The sequence below is a fragment of the Neophocaena asiaeorientalis genome, unplaced genomic scaffold, assembly GCF_003031525.2.
Source record: "Neophocaena asiaeorientalis asiaeorientalis breed wild unplaced genomic scaffold, Neophocaena_asiaeorientalis_V1.1 scaffold43, whole genome shotgun sequence".
In the NCBI taxonomy this organism is placed as follows: domain Eukaryota; kingdom Metazoa; phylum Chordata; class Mammalia; order Artiodactyla; family Phocoenidae; genus Neophocaena; species Neophocaena asiaeorientalis.
Window position 1 is genome coordinate 11,745,281 of NW_020173674.1, and position 23,949 is coordinate 11,769,229.

Genomic DNA, 23,949 nt, shown 5'->3' on the forward strand with positions numbered 1-23,949 from the left:
AGCCTTATCTGTAAGGAGGCAGCAGGTAGCACCAAGGATGCAAGGATGCACTTGCATATCCTGGCCCCAATTGCAGGGCGCCATGGAGCCTGAGGACGTGGAGATTAGAGTTGGCAGCTGGCCAGGGGAGGCAGGTCGGGTCAGGAGGAGCTGGCTTGGGGTGAAGTGCTGGGTGCTCCAGGGTGGCTGAGAGAACCAAACAGAGGGGTGTGGGATCCCTTTGCCAATAGAGGCCAGGAGTCCAGGTCCCCTTTGAGTTGTTTACCCTGGAGGCTGGAGAGACCTGCCCTTTGCTGCTGCTGCCCATCCGGTGGCTTCTTCCTGCCTTCTCCACCTGCTTTTTTTTTTCTGTGGTACGCGGGCCTCTCACTGTTGTGGCCTCTCGCGTTGCAGAGCACAGGCTCCGGACGCGCAGGCTCAGCGGCCATGGCTCACGGGCCCAGCCGCTCCGCGGCATGTGGGATCCTCCCCAGACCAGGGCGTGAACCCGTGTCCCCTGCATCGGCAGGCGACCTCTCAACCACTGCGCCACCAGGGCAGCCCCACCTGTTTCTTTAATCAACTTTATTGAAGATTAATTTACATCACACATCTTGATGAGGTTTGACAAATTTACACGCCTCGGGAACCGTCACCACAGTCAATATTTAGAATATTTCCATCATCCCCAAAGCTCCTTCCCTTTTGCTGCCCAGCCTTCCACCTTTTTAAAAATATGGATAAGAGCTAGATTAAGATATAAGTCACATATGTTACAATTCACCCATTTAAAGTATACAAGTTAATGGTTTTTAGTTTATTCAGAGTTGTGCCACCATCACCACAACCAATTTTAGGACATTTTCTCTACCCCAAAAAGTCACCCTGGACCCACTAGCAGTACCTCTCCCCCAACCTGTTCTTTCACCCTCAAGCACTAGGCAGCCAATCATCTACTTTCTGTTACAGGTTTGCCTATGACAAAAATAGACTTGCCTATTCTGAACATTTCATGTAAATGGCATCTTATAATAGGTGATCTTTTATAACTGGCTTTTTGTCACTTAGCATGATGTTTTAAAGGTTCATTCATGTTGGCAAACGTATCAAGCCTTGGTTCCTTTCCAAGTCCTTTGCTACCACATTTTATTTACGCACTCGACAGTTGACAGACATGTGGGTTGTTTCCACTTTTTGGCGATTGTGAGTCACGCTCCTGTGAACACTCGTGTTCAGGTTCCGTGTGGACATATGCTTTCCTTCCATATGGAGTTGCTGGGCCATAGGGTAAGTCTATGTTTAACATTCTGAGGAACTGCTAGACTGTCTTCCAAAGTGGCTGGGCCATTTTACATTCCCACCAGCAGCGTAGGAGGGTTCCAGTTTCTCCACAGTCTAGACAACACTTGTTATTGTTTATCTTTTTTATTACGTGGACATAAAGTGTTATATTTTTGTGGCTTTGATTTGCATTTCCCTAGTGGCTAATGATGGTGAGCATCTTTTTCATGTATTTATTGGCCATTGGTATTTCTTCCTTGGAGAAATATCTATTCAGATCCTTTGCCCTTTTTTTTTGTTTTGCGGTCCGCGGGCCTCTCACTGCTGTGGCCTCTCCCGTTGCGGAGCACAGGCTCTGGACACGCAGGCTCAGCGGCCATGGCTCACGGGCCCAGCCGCTCCGCGGCATGTGGGATCTTCCCAGACCGGGGCACGAACCCGTGTCCCCTGCAGCGGCAGGCTGACGCTCAACCACTGTGCCACCAGGGAAGCCCCCTTTGCCCATTTTTAAATTGGGTTATTTTTATTATTGAGTTGTAAGAGTTCTTTGTATTGTAGATACAAGTCCCTTATCAGATATAGTTTTTGCAAAATTTTTCTCCCACCATGGGTTGTCTTTTCATATTCTTCATGGTATCCTTTGGAGCACAAAAGTTTCTTTCTTTTCTTGGATTATTTTTTAAAAATTGAAGTATAGTTGATTTACAATGTTGTGTTAGTTTCTGGTGTGCAGCAAAGTGATTCATATATACATATGTGTATATATATATGTACACACACATATATGTATATTCTTCTTTTCCATTATGGTTCATTGCAGGATATTGAATATAGTTCCCTGTGCTATACAGTAGGTCCTTGTTGTTTATCTGTTTTATCTATAGTAGTTTGTATCTGCTAATCTTAAACTCCTAATTTATCCCTCTCCTCCTTTACCCTTTGGTAACCGTAAGTTTGTTTTCTAGGTCTGGAGCATAAAAGTTTTTAATATTGATGAAGTCCAAGCTGTCTCTTCTTTTGCCGTTTGTGTTTTGGTGTCATGTTTAAGAAACCATTGCCTAATCTAAGGTCACAAAGATTTACGCCTGTGTTTTCTTCTAAGAGTTTTAAGGTTTAAGCTCTTATATTTAAACCTTTGATCCATTTGGAGTTAATTTTTGTATGACCAGGGATTGAACCTGTGCCCGCTACAACGGAAGCGTGGCATCTTAACCGCTGACCACCAGGGAAGTCCCAAGTTCATTAGTGAGGTGCTCATTAGTGTGGGCTTTGGGGTTCCCTGGCCACACCCTCTGTCTTCTCAGGTTTCTGCTCTCCCTCTTTTGAGGTACACCCTGGTGTAGATGGTTGACCCACCTGTTGGGGCATCACAGCTAAAGAGGACTCTTACTCAGAAGTAGGCAGGGGTAATTCAGCTTCTCACACACAACTGCATATCCAGCATAAGTGGCAAAATAATAAAACAGTAGCTAAAGTTCATCAAGCGTTGACTATTTGCTAGTTAGATCTTTAGTCCTCACAACAACTCTTTTTATAGAAGGGAAAGCTGAAGCTCAGAGACGCTAAGTAGTTTCCCCAAGGTCACACAGCTAATAAATAAGGAGCCGAGTGAGTATTCAGCCCCAGAACCTTTCTCCGAGGCCTTAGGATTAAGAGTTCCCCTGGGGGAGCCCCGTCACAGAGAAGACAAGTAGCCAGAGCCCAGTTCTGCGGGTGTTGTGGTGAATGTGGCTATGTCAGCTGCAGGAGAATGAATGATGGGGCAAGGGTGGGGGATGGTGAGGAAGGGCTCAGAGACCTGGGATCATTTTGTGAGTACTGTGTGTGCAGCAGTCCTTAGAGCCCACCTTTTACATGGCTGCAGTCACTATCCCCATTTCACAGATGGGATAGCAGAACCTCTGAGTTTCAGCAGCACAGCTAGTGGAGCCAGAATTTGGACATGAAGAATGCTTAACCGTGATCATCTCTCCCGTGTTTCCTAGACCTAGTCATTTGCAGTTCACCTTCATGATTTTACCATTTCTGTGTGCCATAGGTACTATTATTTACTTAATACTTCATTTTAAATCAATCCACTTTTTAAAAAATAAAAAGCCTCATTTTAAAGTGTAATATTCTTGGGACTTCCCTGGCGGTCCAGTGGTTAGGACTCTGCGCTTCCACTGCAGGGGGTGAGGGTTCATTCCCTGGTCGGGGAACTAAGATCCGGAAAGCTGTGCGGCGTGGCCAAAAAATAATTAACTAATTAATTAAATTAAATTAAACTAAAGATCCTGTTTAAAAAAAAATGTGTAATACTCTTGGAACCTTGAGTTTGATGTTACTCAGACATACATACACACATACATCATATGTATATATTTCTAATACATACATATATGTATATGTGTGTTTGATACACATTCAAATAACTAATAACTATGAAACATCAAAAACCATTACCTGTACAGTTGACCCTTGAACACGGGTTTGAACTGCTTAGGATTTTTCCCAACAGTAAATAGTACAGGACTACACGCTCCGTGGCTGGTTGAAGCGGCAGCTGCAGAAACGGAGATACGGAGGGACCCCACAAAGGGAGGGCTGACTAAATTACAGGCGGATTTTCCAAAGCACGGGGGAAGGGTTGAGGCCCCTAACCCCCTGAGGTTCAAGGGTCATCTGTACCTCTAAACCCATCTTGAGTGCGCACATGCTGTGCGTACCACACTTTGAGAAATGCTATTTTCTCTGGCTTCTAAGCCCACCTCTATCACTAACGTACTGCATATGCACCCCATGCTTCACCTGTCTATAAAATGGGAGAGGTTAGATGTCAAAGACCTCTCCTGTTGTAATGGACATGGACAGAGGTCTCTGCATGCTGGCTTGGCTTCCCTCTTGGTTCAGAAGTCTGGCTTAATCTATAAAAAGGTACAAATGAACTTATTTACAAAACAGAAGTAGAGTCACAGATGTAGAAAACAAACTTATGGTTACCGAGGGGGAAAGGGAGGGGGAGGGATAAATCGGGAAATTTGGATTGACATATACACACTACTATATATAAAATAGATAACTAATAAGGACTAATGTGACATTGTAAATCAACTATACTCCAATAAAAAAAATTTTTTTAACGCAAAAGAAAACAGAAGTAGCAAGAGCTATTGATATTAACTGTTTCTTTCAATTTAGGGGGAGAAAAGGAAATAGACTCTAAAAAATTAAACAAGGGAAGAAATATGAAAAAGTAGATAAAATAAAAGTAATTAAAAACAGTTGTAATAATTTTTCATCACATATTTTATCCAACATATCAAAACATTATTATTAAAACATAATATTAAAAACATGATTAATATTAAAAAATAAAATAGATAACTAATAAGAACCTACTGTATAGCACAGGGAACTCTACTCAATGCTCTGTAATGACCTATACGGGAAAAGAATCTAAAAGAGAGTGGATATGTGTATATGTATAACTGATTCACTTTGCCGTACAGCAAAAACTAACACAACATTGTAAATCAACTATACTCCAATAAAAATTAATAAAAAATAAAAAGTACATTGCAAAAAAAAAAGAAGTCTGGCTTTCTCCAACCACTCAGAGTCATCAGGCCTTAGGAACTAGCTCTTATTAGTCAAACTCACAAAAGGCTGATCAATTTAAACCAGAAAAGTGAACGCATTAATTGACCTTGGGTTATTCGCCATGCACTAGGCTGGAGTTCTCCACCAATACAAGAACACATTTCCTCGCCAGCACTAGCGCAGGCTTTGAAAACTTACTAAGCTGCCCTGTTCAGGATAGAGGGGCCCATTGGGGTAACGGGGAAGTGTTGGCTTTGGAGAGGATCTTGAGTGTGAATCTAGGCCTGCCTGGAAGAAGTTGTGTCACTGTGACATACCTTGCTTCTTGGAGCTTCATCGTCTATAAAATGGGGATCATTACACTCACTTTGTAGGGTTGTGAAGATTAAATGATATACTATATGGAAAAGCGTGGCACAAAGTAGGTATTAATTAGTTGAGGGCTAGTGATGGAAAGTGTCATTTGATTGTGAAAGACTGAGGAGCAGGGACCGTGTCTAATTCAGGGGCTGCAAACTCAGATGCCAACAGGGGCCAGGCAGTTAATAACAATTGGGTGGTAATGTCCAATGTGAGAATACAGTCAGTAATAGAACATCTGGTGACAGGTGGTAACTAGACTTAATGTCGTGATCATTTTGTAATGTATACAAACATCAAATTACTATGTTGTACACATGAAACTAATATATTGCGTGTCAAATATACTTCAATAGAAAACCTAATAATAATTGGGCCAATCAGGCCAGATAGAAGATGGCAGATGTCTGAGAGCTCATGAAGAGGTGAGGACGTGGGTGACTTAGAGAAGGCAAGCCCTGGTGGAAAGGAGTGGTCTCTCCTCGGCTCCAGCGATGGCCAGATCTTCTGACTTACTAAAGAGAAGCCAGACTTCTGGATTTTTAGGTGATAACTCCTGATTTTAAACTGGCACCCAATTAAAATTTGCAAGCCAAGCAAAATATGGGTGGGGTTCATTGCTGGTCACCTGTTTGTAGCCTCTGGTCTAAATTAGCATTGCATTTCTTCCTGCTTTACCCGCTGTCCCGACACAGTGCCTGTCGTACAGTAGATGTCTGAACAGGTGCAGACAAACCTGGTGGAGAAATGAACAGTGACGATGAAGATCACTAAAATGGGGGGGGGGGGGCTAGCCTGAACCCCAGAGGCTGTGTGCTTTAAACCCCTAACCCCTTCTTTCAGGTACTTGAGCACCCCATTGCCCAAGGGGCTTTCTCCTCTGGTTGACCAGCACTCATGCTTTGAAAAGAATTCATTCTCTTCTTCCTTATGTCAGCTTTCTGCTGTCTGCATGCCCTTTGGATACCTGAAGTCAGGGGTCACTGTCACCACGGAGGGCAGATACTTCCCCTTCCCAGCATTCAGCACTGTCACATCTTCCTGTTTTGTTCTCTTCATAGCACCTGTGACTCTTTATATCAGTGTCCATTTGTTTCCTTGTTTATTATCTAATACAAGCCCCATGAGAGCTGAGAGCTTCCTGTCTTTCTCACCGTGAGTTCCCCGGCACCTAGAGAAGAGGCTCGCCACACCGTGGCTCCCCCGGGGGGCCATCATCTACCCCTTCATCAGCTGTTTCAGGACATCCTCTCTGGGCCGGGACCCTTCTCCAACTGAATCTCCTAAGGAGCCTGGGTTAGGCACTCTCTGCTCCTTTTTACAGGCAAGGGGCCTGAACCTCAAAGAGAGGAAGTTACTTGTCCAAGGTTGCACAGCTAGTAGGGATGGTGGTGGGAATTCAGACCCTGGTCTGTCCACCTTCCAGGTGCACCCTGACTTTGCCCTTGGCAGTGATGCCTAAGTAACAAGTAGGAGGCAGGGGAGCCGCCACCTCGTGACTCACTGAGCATTGGGTGAAATGAAACCCGCCTCCTTCCCACGCCACCAGCCTTTTTCATGAACTTGACACAACTCCAAGTTGGCCTTTTACCTGGAGGACGCGTCTTCTCGGAGGTGGACTTGCAGGGGAGCACCGGGGGGCGGTGCCGTGGTCCTAATTCTGCGCCTCAGTTTCATTATCTGGAGAGTGGGGATACTTTATTAGCTGACTCCTGGGGCTGTCGTGAGTTAAGACAGTGACCGCTGAGAACATGCCTAGAACACAGTTAAATGCTCAACAAATAGTAGCTCTTATTTTATCAGAACGTCATGTACGGGGAAGCGTCCTCTAAGTTTTAAGGGAATTCTTGTTACATCATTTGAGCATCACCCACTGATGTCCTGGATTCGAGGGTGCTTCCTATTGGATCCTATTGGAGATCCTCAACCCCTTAAGCTCGGACACTGAGTGAATATTTCAATTTGTTAAATACTTCGATGTCCGTGATTCCATTTGAGCTAGTTGAGGCCTCAGGTTGGGTATATGACTCTCCCCGGGTCAGATACTGATTGCTGCCGTTTATGGAGCCCCTTCCCCACCAGAGTAGGCATAATTCCAAAGTCACCTAGTTAGCAGCCAAGCAGAGGCATGCGACTTGAGTGCAGGACCCCTGATCCCGGGCCTCTGTCCTGTGCCCAGCTGCTCCCGCGGTCACGTGCTGCCTTTCCCTTCCCCTCCTCAGCTGTGAACACCACCAACACCAGCCAGGATGAGCAGCGCCAGTGGCTGAGCTGTAACCAGCAGGAAGAGATGCTCAACCTGGGCTTCACCATCGGCTCCTTCGTGCTCAGTGCCACCACTCTGCCGCTGGGGATCCTCATGGACCGCTTCGGGCCCCGGCCCATGCGGCTGATTGGCAGGTGAGGTGGCTGGGCTGTGGGGAACTGGAAGGGGCTTTGGGGAGCTGCAGGGCAGGACTGGTGCGGCAGGGGGAGGGGAAGCACAGAGTGTTCAGCCCCTCCCCCTTCCCCTGCATCTCCACAGCGCCTGCTTCGCTGCATCCTGCACCCTCATGGCCCTGGCCTCTTGGGACACCAAAGGTGAGATGTCTGGCCTCTCGTGTCCCCACAGGAAAAGAATGGGTGGGATGAAGGTGGGTGTTACCCCAGCTCCTGCCTTTAGCCTCCCACAGCTCCCCAGTGCCTCATTCATCCCTCTGCGCTTCCCAGTTCTGTCTCCGTTGATATTCCTGGCCCTGTCCCTGAATGGTTTTGGCGGCATCTGCCTAACATTCTCTTCACTCACAGTGAGTATGACAGGTCCCGACTCGGCAGCAGGTCACCCAGGAGTGAGTGAGGGTGAGGGTGGGAGAAGGGCCTGTGGACGCAGATCAAATGCACGTGTGTGTCTGTGTGTGTGTGTGTGTGTGTGTGTGTGTGTGTGTCTCCCACACACATACATCTATTACAACCCATCGGTTCTGGGGGAATTTCTACTATGTGTTTATGGTCAAGGGAGAAAAGCAAGATACAAAGTGTATGTAAGTAAAAAACGCGTGTGTGTGTGTGTGTGTGTGTGTGTGTGTGTGTGTGTGTGTGTCCCAAGCCCATACATCTATTGAACTCTGTCCTGGGGCCACAGCACAGAAAGAACTGACAACTTCTTCACCTTTCTGGAACTTATATTCAGGAATTGGGGGAACAGACAACCCTAAAAACAAGTGAACTAATAAATGATATCCCTAGTCGTAAGTGCTGGAAAGAATAAAACTGGGTAATGCGAAAGTAAGGGCGGTGGGCAGCTTGAGACAGTGGGCGTGTGTTTGTTTGCCACGTGTATATGTGGTGCTGTCCATGGGTAGGTAGATGTGTTTGTGAGTGTGTTAGGTTGAACCATATAATACTGCCGACACTTGACTGTGCTTGACCTACAGAAAGGGCTTTTTCACTTGGCTTGACCTCTTACATGTGTGTTTGGCGTGTGTTACTCTAAGTGTATAGGCGAGTGAGTGCAGAAGGGTTAAAGGCTTCAGCGTGTGTGGTGGGAGGAGCGGTTCCTGGCCGGCCAGCCTCGGGCTGTTTATCTCAGAGGAGGGCCGCCTGACCGCCAAACTGGGTGTTTTTTGGCTGAATTTCACCTCGCCCAGCAACTGCCTTTAATTCCAGCCCAGGACATTTCACAACTTTCTAAGGAAGCGGATCGCTTCATCCCCGCCTCCCTCCGCAGCCCCTTCTCCACGCTGCGCACCCTGGCTCAAGGCCCTAAAGCCTTTCTCTCCCCTGCCCTCCGGGGCCTAACCTTGAACCCTGCCCTGGGGCCTAGGGGGCTCTCCGCCCGCAGCCCGCCCCCTGCTCCGCCACCGTAATCTCCAACCAATGACAGGACCCGGCTCCGGTCCCGCCCCCGGCTCCGGTCCCGCCCCCGGGCCTAGGTGCTCGCGGGCCAGGACAGATCCGAGCCGGGACAGCCAGCGCCCTGCCGGTCCAGCCAGGCCGGCCTGGGCCGTGCTGGGCGGAGACAGCGCTCTCGGACCCTGGCGGGGGGTAGTGAGGGGCGCCAAGGCCCCCGCCGCTCCCCCGGCCCTAGCGCTTCTCCATGGCGTCCTTGCAGCCCGCCTCGCACAGACAGGGTGCCAGGGGGGTCAGGGCGGCCGCAGCTGTTTTTCATAGCAGCTTCGAGGTTGATGGGTCAGTTCTCTGTGTTTATTCGCCTTCCCCTCCAGAGCTATTTGAGATCCCCTTCTGGAGCCCCGTTCTTCCCTCTGTGGAGAGGGTTTTAGCTTTGCATGGCTTCTATGACGCTTCCAGCCGTGGGATCTGTGGACTGGGGGGAGGAGGGAGAGGTGGGAGCACACAGAGGGCTGGGTGACTTTGCTTTCCCCTCCCCTGAGGGCCCAGCTCAGGCCAGTGAGTAGAACACACGGTCAGTTCTCTACTGGTAGGAATTCTGGGTCTGCCCTGCGGGTCAGAGCCTCCTCTTCTGGACACCTGGCCTGGCCCTGTTTCCCCCCTACTCCCACCCTCACCTCCCTAGTCATCCTGTTACTTGTCCTGGCTCAGTAGAAACCATGGGCTGGGGGCCTCTGGGGCCACCGAGAAGGTTAAGGGGCACCATCCTGTTACAGAGCCAGCCATGGTCACAGCCTTGGGTTCTGGGATAGAACTCGGATGGCCAGGACAGGGGAGAAAGTCAGTAACGTGCTCTGTGAGCTTGAGTACGTTCCTTTCCCGCTCCGGGCCTCAGTGTTCTCATCTGTCAAAGGAGTTGCTGTAGGTTAGTGTTTCTTAAACACCTAACCCATGGGTTATTAAGAGGCGAGTCATGATTAAGGGGTTCCATAAATAAGGAACTTGGGGGCTTCCCTGGTGGCGCAGTGGTTGAGAGTCCACCTGCCGATGCAGGGGACACGGGTTCGTGCCCCGGTCTGGGAAGATCCCACATGCCACGGAGCGGCTGGGCCTGTGAGCCATGGCCGCTGGGCCTGTGCGTCCGGAGCCTGTGCTCCGCAACGGGAGAGGCCGCAGCAGTGAGAGGCCCACATACTGCAAAAAAAAAAAAAGTAACTTGGGAAACCATGGGGTTAAACAAAACTTCTCTTTGTGGGCACTTCTTTGTGTGGGAGGGGAGTACAGCCCAGTTTCCGACCCTGATTTTGCCTTAGAACTTTTCTGTTGCGACTCTGGGGCTGGTGTTCCTGGAGCTCACGTTGAGGACTACTGGGCTAGAAGCTTCCAAGCTTGCTCGGGCGGAGAAAGGGGAGCCCTGGGCAGGTGTCAGGGTCTCCCTGCTCACTGACACTGCTCTCCTCTCTCAGCTGCCCAACATGTTTGGGAACCTGCGCTCCACTTTCATGGCCCTCATGATCGGCTCCTATGCCTCTTCTGCCATCACGTACCCGGGAATCAAGGTACGGAGCTGCCTGGGGAGTGGGCAGCTGGTGGGCAGTGAGGTCGCTTGGCCTGCCTTCTGCCTTGACGCAAGACCTGGGTGGGGCTGGGCGCATAGGATATCTGGTGACCTACTTCCTGCCAGGTGGAGGTCAGTTCCCACCATGGCAGGGCAAAGCACTGCAGCATCATGGGAAGAGTCCAGGCGCTGCTGTGGACCAGTGGGTCTGACTTCTCTGCTGCTCTGTCCAGGCCTTCATCCTCGCTCCTGGGCCAGTGCTTTCTCAGCTGATCTCCCTGCCTCCAAGCTTTTCCCTCTCTAAGCTGCCATTCACGTGACTTCCAGAATGACCTTAGTTGGAGGACTAGCTCATCCACCCACTCTGCTTCGCCTACAGAATCGGGTCCAACCCCTTCACATGCCTTCAAGGCCCTTGCCTCTTTGGCCTCAGCCCACCTTTCAGGCCATATCTCCTTCCCCAGCCCTGAAGAAGCTGGATGACTTGGGTCCAAGGTCACCAAGCTAATTCAGGCCTGGCCAGCTCCTAGACAGGTCAGCCTGGCGGACCTAGAGCCGGAAGGCCTGAGTTCTAGCTCTGGGCAAGTTTGGGGCCTCTTTCCTCCCTCTGATATCAAAGTACCCTTCCAGCTGGGCCGCACCATGCCCCTCAGATTCTGCCTTGGGCAGTTAATTTATTGGTTTAGAAGGTACTCGCTCAGCATCCATCGCCAGAGGAGGTGGAGAGCACACTGATGGGGGTGACCAACAATTGTTCAGGTAGGAGCAGGCCTGGAGCTGGGGGTCCCCATTCCCTTGACTAAGGCAGTGGGATTTGAGGAACCAGATCTTGGCGGGTGTGGCCCTTTGAAGTTCTGTCCTGCTCCCGGGGAAGAAAGAGCCCCAAAGCCTGCGGCCCAGGAGGAGCAGTTTTCCCAGGCAGCACTGGAGCTTGGAGCCTGAGTGGAGGGGAGACAGCAGCCATCCCAGGCAGAGGGTGGCAGGCAGGACATTTCTACATACCTGGCTTCCTCTCTAGAGCAGTTGCAATGTTGGCACAGAATCCCAATCGATAGAGGACCTGCTTGTCCCGGGGTTGGGAGGCTGTGGGCAGAGTGCTTGCACACGCCCCTCCTCTTTCAGTTGTCACACCTGTGCAAGGTGAGATAAGGCTTCTCAGACTGGGTTTGTCTTTCCCCCAGGGAGGGTGCCCAGAAGGGGCAGGAAAAACACGGTTAGGCACTTTCATCGTCCTCTCTCGTACATAAAATGAAATGACTTTCATGTGAAAACAAAACGTGTGTGGAGTCAAAGGCAACACTGGTGTGTCTTTTTAAGATAATAATTGAGATTTCAAAGACATTTTGAGCTTGTGGCCGGCCCCTTCGGTACCGTGTGCGAACTATTTCACACCTCTTGAGGGGGGCTGGGGTGAGAAAGGAAGAGGATGGTGGGGCTTCTAGATCCAGCTCTTAACTTCTGGTCTTGGTTTCTTTGTCTGCAAATTGGGTACAAGGAATGGGGTAGAAGAGACCTTCTCTAAGGCCTCTGGGGCCTGGGTTCTACCTCCAGCTGGAGGACGCGGGCCTGGGGCTGGGCAGCCTCCTCCATGGCCCGTCCCCTCCCCCGACAGCTGATCTATGATGCCGGCGTGTCCTTCATGGTCATCATGTTTACCTGGTCAAGCCTGGCCTGCCTCATCTTTCTCAACTGTGCCTTCAACTGGCCGAGTGAAGCCTTTCCCTCACCGGAGGAAGTCAACTACAAGTGAGTGACCGGGGTGTGTGGGGTGGGAGGGTGACCCCCCCGCTGCAGATCTGGAGGTCGGGGTGTGGTGGTATGATGTACAGAAGCAGCTGTGGACTCAGAGCAACCAAGATTTGCCGATCATCTGAGCTTTCCAAGTTCCGCTTTCTCATCTGAACCGTGGGCCTGATCCCACCCACCTGCAGGTGTTCTGAGTAGATCAGGCATAAAGCAGGCAGCCAAAACGTGGGGACTGTCTTCTTCTGTCCAGGTTTGGAGGATGGGATCAGAGTAGGAGGGACCGTTGCAATAGTGCCATGTGCTACGGGGACCCAGAAAGGGGGGGAACAGAGGAATGAAATCCCACCCTTTGTGGGGCAACCTGAATGCCAACTTTACCTACCCCCCCAATCAGTTCCCCAGGGGGCTGGAGTGATGCCCCACAACCAGGCACCTAGGGTGCCAGTCAAATAGCTGATGCTGAGGGAGCATCTCCTGTGTGCCAGGCACTGTGCTCAGTGCTCATTCTGTCAGCTCTGTGACGTGGGTTCTGTTATTAACTCCACTCATAGCAAAGGCACAGGGAACAAAGTGACTTCCCTAAGGTCGTACCACTGAAGGGGGGAGGGGGGAATCTAAGGTTGGAATCAGAACTCCAGAGTCTGAGTTCTTTTTTTTTTTTAATTTATTGAAGCATAGTTGATTTATAATGTTGTGTTAGTTTCAGGTGTACAGCAAAGCGATTCATATATATATATATATATATGTATACTTTTTCAGATTCTTTTCCCTTATAGGTTATTATAAATATTGAGTAGAGCTCCCTGTATTATACAGTGGGTCCTTGTTGGTTATCTATTTCGTATATAACAGTGTGTATATGTTAATCCTGACCTCCTAGTTTATCCCTCCCTCCGCCCCCCCACCCCGGAGTTTGGGTTCTCAATGCTGCCTCCGTGGCTACAGCCCAAGTGGAAAACGGCGCATCCGTCCTTCACTTAGCGTGTGCTGAGCTGGCCCCTGGGCCGGGCTCTGAGACACACAGACACAAGCCCTGCCCTTGGGAACTTGTCAGTGGGCCCGTCAGTGCTGGTTAAAGGGGGGCTTGGCACCCCCTAGAGGCAGGCTGTTGGAGGGGGGCTCTGTGTGGCTGGTTCCCACGTGCTGTGGCCTGGCTACTGGCAGGGAGAAGATCAAGCTCAGAGGGCTGGCCCTGGATCACAAGGTGACAGGTGACCGCTTCTACACCTATGTGACCACCGTGGGCCAGCGGCTGAGCCAGAAGGCCCCCAGCCTGGAGGAGGGGGCAGACATCTTCATCTCGTCTCAGGACGTTCGTGACATCTCAGAAAAGTCTGCCGAGAGTGAGTGGCTGGTCAAGGTGCCGGCCGTGGGGGACGGAGAGGGTGGGTCCTCGCGCGTAGCGAGCTCATCATGCCCAGGTACTCGTTCTCTCCTCTTCAGTTCTCACCACACCCCCTCATAGAGGTGGGCCTGCTCCCTGTTTCTAGAATGGGGGCAAATCAAAGTCCCAGGGAACTCTGGGAAGCTCAGATTCAGGGGTACTCTTTCTGGGATGAGGGAGGGGCAGCTTCCAGAATGAAGCAGGGTGCCCAGGCCTGTGGGAGGGCTGGTTTCCTCAGGGCTCCCTGGAACCTCCAAGCCTCTTGCATCAGATACTGCAGGTGAGCCAGCCTCCAGTCTGGGTCCTCTGACACCTGGTTGCTTGGCGCCTCCTGCTGGCTACAGGAGGAGCTGCACCTGCCTTCTGCCTGGGCCACTTTGCAAGGTGACAGTTCTGTGACTAGTGGAAGGACGATGGGCCTGGGCGTCAGGAGATGGGGCTTTGAGTCCTGCTTCCCAATTGCAGGCCATGTGGCTTGGGTAGATCACTTAACCCTGCTCTCACTTTCCCTGTCTCTTTTTTTTTGTTTTGCGGTACGTGGGCCTCTCACTGTTGTGGCCTGTCCCGTTGCGGAGCACAGGCTCCGGACGCGCAGGCTCAGTGGCCATGGCTCAAGGGCCCAGCCACTCCGCGGCATGTGGGATCCCCCCGGACCGGGGCACGAACCCGTGTCCCCTGCATCGGCAGGCAGACTCTCCACCACTGCGCCACCAGGGAAGCCCTCCCCTGTCTCTTAAACTAGCAGTAAGAACACCCACCTCACAGGGAAGTTAGTTGTGAGGATTGAATGAAGACAGGGACGTGGAAGCTCTTTGCAAACTGAAAATGCTGTGAAGGTATGAGTCTGATCCCCACTGCCGGTCTCCCATGGCAGAGTTGTTAACAAGCGTGAGCTGAGTCCATCCCACCTGCATCCCACCTTCCAGCCCCATGAGCTCGGGCAAGTCATTGAGCGTTCTGAGCTGCGGTCTCCCCATCTGTAGAATGTGCTGAAGATAGGGTTGTTGTACAATACCTGTCAAGTGTGCAACACATAGCAAGTGCTTAATGAATAGTAGCTCGAGTTATTATTACCACGCCAAGCCTACGGTACACACCTGGAGGTCACCTGAAAATGTTCTAGTGAGGGAATTCCCTGGTGGTCCCATGGTTCGGACTCCACACTTTCACTGCTGAGGGCCCGGGTTCAATTCCTGGCTGGGGAACTAAGGTCCCACAAGCCATGCAGCGTGGCCAAAAAAGAAAAGAAAATGCTCTGGTGAGATAGTGATAGAGCTGGGCAAGAACTTGGAGGCCAGTAAAGCTGAACCCTCGTTTTTGAAGAAACTGATCCCTCGCCGAAGTCATAGCGTCAGAGCCTCCGCTAGAACTGCATCAGCTGGGACATGCAGAGGCAAGTGGAAGATCTGGGGCTCAGGGGCACCTCCTGCTGTCTCCCCAGAGTCTGTGCCCTTACGCAAGAGCCTCTGCTCCCCCATTTTCCTGTGGAGCCTCCTCACCATGGGCATGACCCAGCTGCGGGTCATCTTCTACATGGCCGCTATGAACAAGATGCTGGAATACATCGTGACTGGCGGCCAGGAGCATGGTGAGGTGCAGCCGAGCCCACTGGGGGCTGGAGGTGCAGGGGGTCACCCTGGCTGAGCTCCTCTCACCCTGGCTTTCCCCCTCCACCCCCAACAGAGACGGACGACCTGAAACAAAGGGTGACAGAGACAGGTAGGGGGACAAAAGCTCGGGTCCTTGCCCACACCCACCCCGCCACTGCCTGCTCTCGGGGGAGCCTGGACCCACCCTTGTCACCCTGGGCGTTTTGGGGATCTAAGAATTTGGGGGTGAAAAGAAGGTGATTTTGTCATTTTCTCTCCTCTGCTGGGTGTGGGTGACAGTGCCCACTAGGCTGCTGGCATCTGTCATGGCAGCTCCTGACCCCACTTCTCTTCCTGCCCTGCCCAGTTGAGTTCTACTCATCCGTCTTTGGGGCCATGCAGCTGTCGTGCCTTCTCACCTGCCCTCTCATTGGCTACGTCATGGACTGGCGGATCAAGGACTGCGTGGACACCCCCACTGCTAGGTGACCTACCCAGGGGTGGTGACAGCTTTGTGCTTTCACATCCAGCATCTTACTTCATTCTCCCAAGAGCCCTGGGAGAGAAGGGGTACATCCCCATTTTACAGATGAGGAAACTGACACTAGGAGGGGACTTGGCTGGCTTGATAATAAGTATAGCTGATGTCAAATGCTGACTGCGCACTAGGCACTTGCATTGTCCTATTTAGTCCTGCACCAGCTCCCGGAGGTAGGTACCTATATTATTATCCTCGTTTCGCAGGTGAGGAGCTGAGATACAGAGAGGTTAACTAACTTACCCAAGATCACACAGCATTTAGTAATAGATTCCAGAACCTTTGTTATAAAGAGTACGCTCTAAAGCCTTCTTACGGTTAGAAAGAGATAGAGTTGGTGTATTAGACATCTACTGCTGTATAACAAATCACCCCCAAACTTGGCATCTTTAAACAACATACATTTATTATCTCATAGTTTCTGAGAGTCAGGAATCTGGGGATGACTTAGCTGGGTGGTTTTGTCTCAGAGTCTGTCTGAGTCTGTTCAGACTGGTATAACAAAATACCACAGACAGGGTAGCTTATAATCAATGGAAATTTATTTCTCACAGTTCTGGAGGCTGGAAGTCTGAGATCGGGGTGCCAGCATGGTCAGGAGAGGGTCCTCTTCTGGGTGTAAAATTTCTCGTTGTGTCTTCACATAGAAGGACCTAGGGAGCTCTGTGGGGCCTCTTTATAAGGGCACAAGTCAAATCCCGGAGGCCCTACCTCTACCTCTATTTTTGTTGTTGTTTTCTTTTGGCCCTGCCACGCGGCTTGTGGGATCTTAGTTCCCTGACCAGGGATCGAACCCGGGCCCCCTGCAATGGAAGCTTGGAGTCTTAACCACTGGACCGCCAGGGAATTCCTGGTCCTACCTCTTAATACCATCACATGGGCATTAGGATTTCAACATAACAATTTGTGGAGGACACAAGCATTCAGACCATAGCCGGGTCTCTCATACGGTTGTGGTCAAGCTGTTGGCCAGGGCCGCAGTCATCTGAAGTACTGACGGGTTGGACAGTCACTCCTAAGCTCACTCGTGTGCCCATTGGAGGAGGTTCGGTTCCTCCCCACCTGGGCCTCTCTATAGTCTGCTCATGACACGGCAGCTAGCTGGCCCCAGAGCAAGACAGCTGAGGGGGGGACACCAGGACAGAAGCAACAAGGTCTGTGATGACGTCATCTCAGAAGTGACATACACGAGTGAGGTTGTCTTCTATAGGCACACAGAGTAACTCTGGAACCTTGTGGAAGGGGACTGTACCAGGGTGTGAATGCAGGATGTGGGGATCATCGGGGCCGTCCTGTGGGCTGGAGACCACCAAGGGGTCTTTTTCTCCCCACCACATTTTATTTATTTATTTATTTTTGGCTGTGATGGGTCTTCGTTGCTGCGCGCGGGCTTTCTCTAGTTGCGGAGAGCAGGGGCTACTCTTCGTCATGGTGCGCGGGCTTCTCATTGCGGTGTCTTCTCTTGTTGCGGAGCACGGGCTCTAGGCGCGCGGGCTGCAGTAGTTGCAGCATGTGGGCTCAATAGTTGTGGCTCGTGGGCTCTAGAGCGCAGGCTCAGCAGTTGTGGCGCACGGGCTTAGTTGCTCCACAGCATGTGGGATCCTCCCAGACCAGGGCTCGAACCCGTGTCCCCTGCATTGGCGGGCGGATTCTTAACCACTGCACCACCAGGGAAGTCCCACACCACTGGGTCTCGCACGAAGGTCTCCTGACGGCTTGTGTTCTTTTTGTGTTGATCCAAACGGTCCTGTTTGTCCTGAGATGATGGGAGAGGGAGACTAGGAGAGAAGTCACTAAGGATGCGGCTTCCCTCCCCACCAGTGGTACCCTGGCCCTGGTACCCAGCCTTCCTCCTCTACGCTCTGTTCTGACGGCCATGGTCCATCAGCAGGGCCCTTCTCTCGGACCAGTGGGGCGGCCTGTCTTCATCTGTCTCAGCCTGCTGACCTCTCCTTTGGGCCAGACTCAGAGTCCTTGATTATGCTAGAGGGAGGGGCTTGCTGGGCAGTCAGGGGCCAAGCGGCTGTCCCTAGAGTGTCATCTACTTTTGTCTAGGCTGGTGGGCAGGGACACTTTTGTTGGGGGGCTTCTGATGAGAGATGGTGTGAGAGCTCCCCATTCTCCACCTTCCTTCCCATCCTCGATTCTCAGACTTCAGTGTGCTTACGAAATAGGAGATAGTTTTCCAAATGCAGATTCCAGGGCCCACCACCCGAGATTCTGATGTTTGGGGCAAGGCCCTGGAATCTGCATTTTAAAGAAAAGCTCCAGCTGATGCTGGGGGAGCCACGCTTTGAGAAACACAGGGCTGGAGGAATGACTTTCTCCCTTTTCTGCTACCCTGAAAGGGGAGGGACCAGGCTGAGAACCCAGGGGGTGGGGAGGGCTGCCAAGGAGGTGGGGGCAGCGGCTGGTGACGGCCTGTTCTCCTCAGGGACGGCGTGGCCACCAAGTCCGTCAGACCACGCTACCGCAAGATCCAAAAGCTCACCAATGCCATCAACGCCTTCACTCTGACCAACCTTCTGCTCGTGGGTTTCGGCATCACCTGCCTCATCGACAGCTTACACCTCCAGGTACCGACTTCCATCCTCCCCGCTCTCCCCGCTCTCCCCGCCCTCCCCGCCCTGCAGAGTGCCACCCCGGGCATGCGTCACCCGGCAGGTGCTTTCCAGGAAGCAGGGCTCCCGTCCCTTCCATCCTCCCCGCTCTCCCCGCCCTGCAGAGTGCTGCCCCGGGCACGCTTCACCCGGCAGGTGCTTTCCAGGAAGCAGGGCTCCCATCCTCTGGGTCTGTCTTCTGGGCCGTCCAGGAAGTGTTTGTAGGAGGTTGAGTTGGGAGGGGGCAGGCGCATGCAGGCTCCTCACTGTCACCGCCCTCCCTCCTGTGTCCACACAGCTCTTCAGCTCTCCCCGCTCTCTTTTTGGTTTCAGTTTTTGACCTTTGTCCTGCACACCATGGTCCGAGGCTTCTACCACTCGGCCTGTGGAGGCCTCTACGCAGCAGTGTGAGTCAGCTGGGCTCCTGGGCTCCCCTGAGCGCGCCCTTCCGCAGCCTCCCTGGGCTGCTGCTGTGTCGGGGCTGGTGAGGCTCTGGAGGCTGCCTGGCTCGCTGCCCTCCCCCCAGCTTCCTAGTGGCAGGGAGCTCCCTTCCTCAAAGGCAGCCCGCCCCACTGCCCCACTGTCAGAACGTCTTCCCTTAGGGGCAGCTGAGATCCTTGGCTGCATGGCACTTGGGTCCTATGTCTGCTCTCGGGAGCGGCCCCTGGAGTGGCCTCTCTCCCCGTGCCAGCCCTGTCGAAACCTCCAGATGGCAGTCTCGCTTGCCTCCTGACTTCGCTGCTTCATGTCGAACAACCCCCTCCCCTGCCCCACCCCCCTGGCCCTGTTCCCTGTTCCCTTTTCCTCCTGGTTTCCACGGCTGAGGGTCTTCGCAGTGTGTGATGGAGTAAAAGAGCGGTGACAAAATTGTAACTGTCCTGGAGCGCTTATGACTCCATCGTGGGCGTGGCATGAGATGCTGACCCCACGCCCTCATTCAGACCTCTGAGGGCAGCCCCAGCCGGACCTTGGAGTCGTCCTTGCTTCCACGCCCTCATTCCTCACAGCCCACATCCAGTCCACCGGCGAGCCTGCCTGCTCCACATTCCACAGCCTCCAAACCCAGCCCTTCCGAGCATCTCCAGCGGTGCCACCCCCTGGGTTGGATTACTGCCGCTGCCGCCGCCTCCTGACCGTCCCTGCGTCCGCCTTTGCTTTCCCTCCGTATTTTTAACACAGGAGCTGGAGACACCTGTTAGGACATAAGTCTCTTCACGTCACTCCACAACTGCCCGTCTTATCTCACGTAGAGAAGAAGCCAAAGGCTTCATTATGGCTTAAAAGGCCCTACAGGGTCCGCCCCACCCCCCGCCCAGGGACCTCTTCCTTCACCTCCCCACCTCGCTCACCTGCTTTTCCCACATGGCTGCCTCATGCCACAGGAACCCTATGTGTGTTCCCTCCTCAGGGCCCTTGGACTTGCTGTCCCGTCTTCCTGGCACATGCTTCCTCCAGATATCCACAAGGCTCCCAGCCGTCTCACCTTCTCCAGGCCTTTCTCCAGCTGTCCTTGTCTCGGTGGCCTCTGCCGGCCATCCTGTCTACAGTCGCAACTCCCTAGATACCCTCACCCCCTTCTCTCTGCTGAACTTCTCTCCATAGCACTTACCACTTTCTAACACACTGTGCGTTTTTGTTTTGTTTTGCTTTGCTGGCCACGCCCGGCATGTGGGATCTTAGTTCCCAGGTCAGGGATCGAACCCGTGCCCCCTGCAGTTGAAGCACAGAGCCCTAACCACTGGACCACCAGGGAAGTCCCAACGGTGCATTTCTCTTGCTTGTTGTGTGACAACCACCTGCGTGCCGCCCCCCAACCCCCCACCCGTCGCCAGAATGCCACCTCCCTATCTGTTTGGTTCATTGCTGTATCTCCATCCACCTAGAACAGTACCTGGCACGTCATAGGAGCTCAATAAATATGTGTTAAAAGAATAAACAAACAGCCCAGTGAGGTTAGTGCTATCCCTGTTTTTAGGGAAGAAAGTGAGGCTCAGAGAGGTTGAGTAACTTGCTGTTATCACACAGACAGTAGGTGTCAGAACCCAGCTCAGTAGCTGTGAAGTCACAGTCACAGCGTACACCCTTGAGGCCAGGGCACATGCAGAGAACCTGAACTCTTAAGCTCTGCCCTGCCTGGCTAACAAAGAGTGATATCTAGGGAGGGACGGGACAAAGGGTGGGGCTGGAGAGGACCACGCCCCTCACGATGCGCCCTCCTCTCATTGACAGGTACCCGTCCAACCACTTCGGGACACTGACGGGCCTGCAATCCCTCATCAGTGCTGTGTTTGCCCTGCTCCAGCAGCCGCTTTTCATGGCCATGGTGGGACCCTTGAAAGGAGAGCCCTTCTGGGTGAGAAGTCGGGGTGGGGGGGTGGCATGGGGGCAACAGGATCCCCCTTCCTGGGTACACCCAAGGAGTTGAGGATAGGGGCTCTTGTATGTGATGGGATCCCTCGCTCCCATCTCAGCCAGGAGGCACCTTGGAGGTCTCTAATCAGGGGGCTCCCAAGCTGGCTGTCCGTCACACCCGCCCACAGATTCCCCAGCCTACTGAATCAGCATCTCTCGGCCTGGGCCCGGGCAGCTCCCAGGTGATTTGTACAGTGACCCAGTCCTGATCCAGTCCAGTTCCACCCGATGCAGGGATCTTCTCTCCAGAGCCCCTAGAAAGGGGCTCCTCCAGACCCTCTTAGTCAAACGCCCGCGGCGATGGGGTGCCGGTCCTGTACAAGGAGGCAGCTGTGGGTCTTGTCGGAAAGGCTTTTCTTTACATCGAACTGACCTCACCTCCCTAAAGCTGATATCTGCCTCGAGGGCCCACCCACTCCCCACAATGGTGACGAAACGACAGCTGCCATTTCCCAAGTGCTCACCGGGTGCTGAGCGCACTGTGTGTTTTGTACTGCTCGTTGCCACAATGGCCCAGAGAAGGAGGTGCGTCGGATTAGAATGACTTGCCCAGAGCCACACCGTGAGTAACGCAGGGTGGGATGTGCGCTGCGTCCGAGCCCGCAGGAGGTGGGCTCGGACCCAGGCCTTCTATCCCAGGAGGCACCCCAGTGCTGTTAACCGCCTGGGAGCACCACTCCCGATGGGATCCCATTGCCAGCGCCCTCAAAGGTCGAGGTTCCCAGCCCAGGCTACCCAGACGGCACCAGATCATTTGGGCACCAGCATTAGCTGGCGTTCAAACCAGGCTCTGACACTTTGTAAGGCCGCCGAGCATTCAGTGAGATGCTGGTGGAGAGTGATTGCACACAGCAAGTACTGGCTCTGTCTGTCATGCTGGCCCAGGACCTGGACTAAAAATGGCTGCCTTCTCCTCCCTGTGGGAGGCTAAGGAGGATCCCTGAGGGTCATGAGGGTGAACAGGTACCCACTTGACTCGCTTTTCTCTCTCTCTCTCTCTTTGCCCTAAAGGTGAATCTGGGCCTCCTGCTGTTCTCACTGCTGGGATTCCTGCTACCTTGCTACCTCTTCTACTATCGCACCCGGCTCCAGAGGGAGTACATCACCCACTGGGAGGGCCCCCTGAAGGTGCTTGGCAGCCCTGAGGTGACTGCCTAGGCCTCTGAGGGGCCTGGGTGACAGGCAGTCAAGGCCTGAGCAGCCAAAGGGAATGCCTCGTGGCTTTTCTACCTGTAACCTCCGCACAGAGCCAGGCGCCGGGGACCTATAAATACCAAGAGAAGTTCTATTTTTGTAGGGACTTGTTAAAAAGGAAAAAAAAAATTCCCCAAAGCAGTGCTCCGTTGACTGAAGATGTCCCCCGTGCTAGGATCAGACCTTCTTGCTCCTGGGATTGGAGGAGACCAGGGTGCAGCCCTGCCCTTTCTCTGGGCCTAGGGGTCTGCCTGCTGCTGCCTCCTGGGGGCTTGTGGGATCAGTGAACAGGTGACCCCTAAGATCTCAGCCGTGCTGTGTCCAGAGTGTGCAGGCATGTGTGTGTGCATGTGGGTATGAAAATCCCTGCCCCTCAGAGGAAAGGGGCCTGAGGTGCTGGCTGTGTCCTGAATGCTGCCGCGTGGGCGGTAAGCCCCTTCCCGAGGCTGGAGGGTGGGTTCCCTCCCTGCTGCTGCTGCTGCTTGCAGATCTTAGAGGAAATAAAAAGGGAAGTGAGAGGCTGGCTGGTATGTACCTGCCTGTGTCTTGGGGGAAGGGGGTGTCTTCCCACACCCCATCCCTTGTCCTCAGCCAGGCTTAGCTGGGCATTAAGTAGGACACCTGAAGTGCCAGCCTGTCCACCTGTGGCTGTCTGGCTCACCTCCCTGTTCTCAACCATACCCTGCCCTTAGTGTCTGGAGGGAGTCCAGATCCTGCCCTCTGCTCCTGCCCGCCACTTCTCAGGGTTTGGGGTACATCCGGGAGGTTGGCCTTTCTCCCTACAGGGGATAAGGGCAGGATGCTTTGGAGAGAATGCTAAGGAATGCCTCTCAAACTTTCCTATCCAGGGATCCCTGGAGGGAGGTCTGTCACAAGTAACATTCTTTATAGTGTTTTATCATAAAACTTCATGCAAATTTTGAGCTTCATTTTATGCTATATTCATATTTACTTTTAGCAATAAAGTGAGGCTTTAAAATTACCTGCATCAAGGGAAGACACTGTCTTTGAGGACAAGGGACCTTCCAGGAAGCTATACCTTATTTATCCCACTCCTACATCTCTTTCTGTCCTGGGACATAAACCTTAAAGTCACAGAATGGAGGGATGGGGCAGGGAGGGACCACTAACATTTGTTGAGGATCTGCCTGTCCTAGCTACACAGGTATCTCATTTCATCCTAACTGTAGAAGTCGGTGTCTTCGGGTTGTTTCATAGATTGAGGAAAGCTCAGACAGATTAAGGCACGAGACCCAAGGGCACACAGCTGGTAGGTAGGTGGTGGAGCTGAGCTTGGCACCTGGGCATTCTTACCGCTGAGTCCTAACCACAGGTCTGCCAAGGCAATCAGCGGCAGAAAGGAGGTCCCAAGATTCTGAGCTCAACTTTCTGCTGCCCTCTCAGGGCTGAGAGTAACCACAAAAGCCTTATCTTCCCCCCCGCCACACACACACCAAAAAAAAACCCTTGGAGAACCCCCAAATTTTAGCCCTGAAAGACAGTATTACAAATAAGCCCTCCCTTTGTCTTAAACTGTCTTTAGGAGTTGATAAAACAGACTGACCCATCCATTTTATAGATGACCAGAGAGGTCTGGAGACTTGACAAAGTTGCACAGCAGATACCTGGCTGCTCTGAGCCCAGACTCCTGGCTTGCAACACTGTGCCCTTTTCGCAAAATAGAAACCAGAACTGGACGGCACCCACCAACGGGTTGGACGGGCTCCCAGAGGCCTTACCCTGGTCTCACTACACTCTCTGTCCCAGACCTTGACTTTCCCTATAGTTTGGTGGAAGTTGATCACAAGCGATGAACAGAAGTGGGGCGGGCGGAGGAAGCAAGGCGTGTGCGCCGGGTGCTCGGTGTGCCCAGCAGGCGGCGCTGCGTGGCTGCGGCT

General features: G+C 52.6%; 1 protein-coding gene across 6 annotated transcripts in view; it reads left to right on the top strand.

The window, feature by feature from the left end:
- The window catches only part of SLC43A1 (solute carrier family 43 member 1), a 26,158-nt gene extending 3,125 nt beyond the window's left edge, over positions 1-23,033 (top strand). For 2 of the 6 annotated variants that reach the window (XM_024749077.1, XM_024749074.1), the window contains 13 exons: positions 7,425-7,602; positions 7,727-7,782; positions 7,912-7,988; positions 10,497-10,589; positions 12,201-12,334; positions 13,499-13,677; positions 15,160-15,306; positions 15,402-15,437; positions 15,675-15,792; positions 18,280-18,421; positions 18,779-18,852; positions 20,675-20,798; positions 21,246-21,850. In XM_024749077.1, the coding sequence (XP_024604845.1) occupies positions 7,425-7,602; positions 7,727-7,782; positions 7,912-7,988; positions 10,497-10,589; positions 12,201-12,334; positions 13,499-13,677; positions 15,160-15,306; positions 15,402-15,437; positions 15,675-15,792; positions 18,280-18,421; positions 18,779-18,852; positions 20,675-20,798; positions 21,246-21,401 (1,514 nt within the window). In that variant the 3' untranslated portion in view covers positions 21,402-21,850. The other 4 variants (XM_024749076.1, XM_024749080.1, XM_024749078.1 and 1 more) reach the window with 4 other exon arrangements.
- Positions 23,034-23,949: the final 916 nt, after the last annotated feature.